This window comes from Cryptomeria japonica, chromosome 1, assembly GCF_030272615.1.
Source record: "Cryptomeria japonica chromosome 1, Sugi_1.0, whole genome shotgun sequence".
Taxonomy (NCBI): Eukaryota; Viridiplantae; Streptophyta; class Pinopsida; order Cupressales; family Cupressaceae; genus Cryptomeria; species Cryptomeria japonica.
In genome coordinates, this window is record NC_081405.1 from 669,437,023 (window position 1) to 669,442,371 (window position 5,349).

Here is a 5,349-nt window from a genome sequence, read left to right on the forward strand (position 1 = left end):
CTTTAATTATTCTTTAAGTGAGAATGATTGATTGTGATCTAAATGTTTGTTTGCACTTAATGGTATAGTTGTGATAAATGGCACACAAGATTTTTTGTACTTGGTATATTTAAATGCTTGATGTGCCTCACCTAAGGGTATATTAGAATCTGAATCAAGTAAAGTAGATATTTTTTAAATTGATATATTATTAAACTATTATAAATCAATAATTAAATTTTTGTTGTTAACATATATGTTGATGGCAATTTTTACGTGATATATGTATGTATTGACTATTATAAATATAAGTTTTTAAAATGATATCCTTTTGAACATTTTTTTCATTTCTTTTACATGTCAAGTATGATGGTAAATAATAGATAAACTTTTTATAGATTTTATTGTATGATTTTATTTTATATTACACTTTATGATTCATCATGAGAATTAAGATTATAAATTATAAATACAATAGAATGAAAACTACTTATACTAAATCTACTTATACTAAATATTTAGCTAAAAAACTAAAGGGAAGTGACTAACTTCAAAGTGCGATGCTTAATTTAACTCTCGTCATTACTATTGTTGAACAGGCATGTGAGAATACTTGTCCTGTCATGATACTTTTTCTCTAGTTTTAATTCTAGCAGACTGATCTTATTGAATGCCATCCTCAATCATTTATGAATCTGGGCCCCATGTAATGTAATGTTATTGGTGAAGGTAATTCCAAACGACCAAATTATCGTACTTAAGCATAACTAGCATTGCTTGGTGCAATAAAGATTGATATTTGTAAAAGTTCATCTGGACACCCAACACTAGCTGAAGTATATATATATGAAGGCCGGGCTCAACTAATGTCAAGCAATTAGAAAGATGGAGATGACTGGCCTGCATGCAGTAATTGTCCCTTTCCCTGCGCAAGGCAGTATCAATCCTCTCATTAATTTGGCTCAGTTGCTCTCTTCGAGAGGAGTTTTCATCACTTTCGTAAACACGGAATGGACTCACAAGTGCATGTCCAAAGCAACTGCTAAAGATAATGGTGTTGGAGCCTCCACTTCCAGGTTTAGGTTTCTTACCATTCCAGATGGGTTGCCGCCAGACCATGGTCGCCTCGCCAATCTTGCCGAGTACATAATCGCAGTGGAAAAATTCGGCCCAGTCTTGGAGCATCATTTGCGGTACTGCTTAGCGGAGGGAACTCCTCCCATCACCTGCATTATAGCAGAAAATTTCATGTCTTGCACTCACCAAGTGGCCAACAAGCTGGGAGTACCCCGAGTCATCTTCTGGACAATGTGCGCTGCCTCTTCTATTGCTCAGTGCAACTCCAACCTTCTCCTCTCTCGTGGATATATTCCTGTCAAAGGTACAAAACTACACTGCTGAAGTTTTCTCAAGTTTATTTGTATTGCTGAAAAAGGTTGGTCATGACTAATTGCAGTGGAGGAATCGAAGAGGGCGGACAAAGTGATCGCTTGCTTACCGGGTAATCTTCCACCTCTGCTACCGAGTGATCTGATTTCCTTCTATCGCGCTACCGATACATCTGACGTTTTCTTCCAGTGGTTTCTGCGTGAATCTCAATTTCAAAGTTTCGCAGACTATGTGCTTGTCAACACGTTCGATGAGCTCGAAACCCCTCAGACGGTAAGCGCACTGTCTTGTAATGGCTGCCCTGCTTTGGCAGTGGGGCCTGTATTTCTTCCAAGTGTCCTGGAAGGAATAGATTTGAACGGGTGTGGGAGTCTGCTGGAGCAGGACGAGAGCTGTCTCAAATGGCTCGATACCCAACAGCCAGATTCTGTGATCTATGTTTCCTTCGGCAGCCTCGCCGTCAAATCTAACGAGCAGCTGGAGGAGCTGGCAGTGGGGTTGGAGAAGAGCGAGCACCCCTTTTTGTGGGTTCTGCGGATGGATATTGCGGGAGGTATGCCTGCAACTCTGCCGGAAGGTTTTGAAGAGAGGACAAAAGATCGGGGAGTGATTGTGAAATGGGCGCCTCAGGTGAAGGTTTTGTCTCACCCTTCCGTAGGAGGGTTTCTCACCCACTGCGGGTGGAACTCCTGTTTGGAGAGCATAAGCATGGGAATTCCGATGCTTGGATGGCCCTATTTCTGTGATCAGTTTCTGAACTGCCGCTTCTGCAAGGATGTGTGGAAGATTGGCATTGACTTGGAAGGCGTGGACGTCGATGAAAATCTGGTGCTCAGAAAGGAGGAGATAGAGAAAACCGTGAGGAGACTGATGGAGGGTAAGGAAGCGCAGGAGCTGAGAAAAAGGGGGATGGAGTTGAAGGAGGCGGCATTTAAAGCTGTTGGGCAGGGAGGTTCGTCTTGTATGAATTTGAACAGGTTTATTCATGATATGACACAACTTTCCAAATCGGAATGAACGGCGTAGCCGCCAAAGAATTTCTTCCCACGTCGATCACTATTATTGTCATCTTCCATTTTCATACAATTTCTTCCGTAGTCTGTATTAGATGCCGTTTATTGCCTATTATGTTTGGAGACATGTTATCAGATTCAGATTTCAAATATGCTTTCTCCACTGTATAAAATGAAATAAGCTGATTGATTTCAGAGATCTTGGAGTTCATTCCAGGGAACTATTCTAAATATGCTTTCTAGACTGAGTTATTTTAGGCAATCTACTTTTTGACCACTCGCGTTTCTCTCATGTTGGGATCGTGGGAGTGGAGATAACTGCTTGTGATAAATGCATCGCCATCATGTCACTTTTATGTCTTTAATTTCTTGCCAACTCTAGAAATCTCTGTCACTCTCTTTCTCATTCAAAAACGGTATTGTACTCAACACACCAATAACACAAAGAAGACAAAGGTCTCTTATGGGAGGGTTTAACCTTCTATTTTTAAATTCAATCAAGAAATTCTTTTTTGCTATGGATTTATTTAGATTTTTTTCTTAAAAAATAATAAGAGCCTCTATTTTTTGGCTATAAAATTAATTTTAGAGGGAAATTAAATTTATTTACCACAATTTAAGAGTTGATGTGCACTACAACACAAAATTCATGGAACCACCAGCTTTAAAATATTCTTAAAAAATTTCAACAGGTCCAATTCTATTTTTTAGGAAGCCCCCCTCCATGAAACCCAACCAACTCTATTTTTTAGGAAGCTCCCTTCTATGGAACCCTAGCCTCTATCTTTTAGGAAGCTCTCGTCCATGGGACCCCATCCAATGCACAATTAAGGTTCTTCTTTTTGGGATCATTTTAGACACTTTGACAAAAAAGGCATGTGATGTGGCATCATATTTGACCATGTTAACTTAAAACCTTTTTTTTTGAAGTACAAGACTTGACAAATAAGCAATTGTACAAAATTAAAATATTTAAGATAGATTTTGAGAGGTGCAAACATAACCCTCACCACCATAAGACCCTCTCCTTTTTTCATTTTTTTGTATGAAAATTGTATAGAAAGAAAAATGAGTGATTTGAAGAATAATTTCCAAAAGATAATCATCACAAAATATTTATAATAACAACAAGGTTGACAGTCAAATTTAAATTCTAAGATAAACATAATGTCATCAATCTGATTAAAGAAGTTGTATACTATTTAGAACTCTCTACAACACTGCATTCTTAACCAAAAAGGTTCCATGCCATACCTACAATGAAATTTTGTGATTTACCAACACTCTATGCTTTAATACTCCATTTATGCACGTTAAAATTGCAAGAATGATTTGATATAAACTTAACAGTTTGTGGATGGACCTTTAACCTCCACATTAAGCCTTCACATCAGAATCTGCCCATGGATTTATGCCGATTGATAATGATGAAAAGCTTAGATGTTATGAGAACAATTACAGAATGCCTTTTCTCTGATTCACATCACCATTAGGGATATTTGAGGTTAACTTCATTTATATTGTCAACGTTGAACAATGGTTAATCAAATATTTGTGGTGGGCTTTACTAACTATGTGGTCACTGATAGTATGAAGTCAATGGGATCTTGAAACGACACAGTTAAAACGAAGACAGAAAATGGCAAAAAGAATAACAGCCAAAATGGAAAGCGTTTGTTTTGTATATTGGAATTGATCATAATTAAGGCCAGCATTTAAACTTCTAAACGGATAGTTCCAGACACTAAATTTGATCACGCAAGCAATGATGGTGAAATGATTGTTACTGGTCGAATTCTTGGCTATTGGAGTGAAATAAATATTCCATTTGGAACACCATTATGACTACTTTCAATTGCATTCAGAATTTATTTGTGATTTGAGCTCTCTTCGAAGTTTGTGACAGAATTAGGGTTTGTTGTATTAGACAAGTAAGTGGTCATTTTGTGTTTAAATCTGTTTGAATTTGGTGATTGTAATTTCTATCTTAGCTTTAATTTACGAGAAAAACAAATAGAATCGAAGAAAATTGTAAAACTCTAATAAGTCTTTATAATTGCACAATATGAGCCAATCAACTGGTCAACCATCCATTTTGAAGAGGGAGTTTGATGAATATCCATTAACTTGATCTCATGTATCATTGAAGAAACCTACAAATGTGTGTGATTTGAGATGCATGATAGACAAATTGATTGATAATTTTCGAGGGTGTAGAGATAACCACATACTATTTATTGGTTGGTCTTTATTCGAGCACTAGTATAGGAAGTGGCAAACTCATTTTCACCTTTGCAATGTATTGATTCTAGATTTCAAAAAAGCTTGTGGTGCCAAATGTGTTTGTGGATGTTGACTTCGTCAGGGTTGCTCCCAAAATATATCAAGTACAATCAAGAAAAGTGTTAGCAGGGAATGGTGTTAAGATGATTAATTTCTAAAAGCAATTCATTTCAAATGTCTTTTGCCTATATCTAGGAACTAGTAAGGTCATTAATTTTGATGCCTTCAAAGAGAAGTATCAAATGTACAAAATTGTATATATATTTGTGTCAATCCCAAGGCATAGGATAAAGGGTAGAACAAAAGGTGCATAAAAATTTCATAGAATGAAAAGGAACCCTTCAGTCAAGAGAACTTTGAAGACTATTTCATCAAGACTTATTATACTTTGTACTAAGTGATGGGCAAGAATGTAGAATTAAGAATGTTGATTCACCTCATGTATATGGCATTAGATATTCAAGATCCTATGGTGTTTGAATATGCCTACTACCTTGTAGGAAAAGATGCATAAGTAAATGGTGGCCATTAAGACTAATGACAAGAAGTTTGAATTCAGGTGGTACTCTCTACTATGTTACATGTTTTTGTATATAGGAAGGTTATTATGGCATAAAATTTTGCCAGCTAGAGAAGTAGATGACAATGGTGTTCATCTCCTGTTTCAATGTTGGACATACATTTG

The 5,349-nt window shown here is 36.7% G+C and overlaps 1 protein-coding gene across 1 annotated transcript; it reads left to right on the forward strand.

The window, feature by feature from the left end:
• Window positions 1–864: 864 nt before the first annotated feature.
• Window positions 865–2,779, forward strand: LOC131045390 (linamarin synthase 2). The gene is made up of 2 exons (XM_057978972.2): window positions 865–1,360; window positions 1,436–2,779. Exons 1-2 carry the CDS (start codon window positions 865–867, stop codon window positions 2,383–2,385), a joined length of 1,446 nt encoding a protein of 481 aa, XP_057834955.2. The 3' UTR covers window positions 2,386–2,779.
• Window positions 2,780–5,349: the final 2,570 nt, after the last annotated feature.

Excerpts from the sequence above, each read along its gene's own strand:
- LOC131045390 (XM_057978972.2), top strand. The coding sequence starts at position 865 with ATGGAGATGACTGGCCTGCATGCAGTAATTGTCCCTTTCCCTGCGCAA. Across the intron at positions 1,361-1,435 it reads TGGATATATTCCTGTCAAAG|TGGAGGAATCGAAGAGGGCG; the intron begins GTACAAAACTAC and ends GACTAATTGCAG.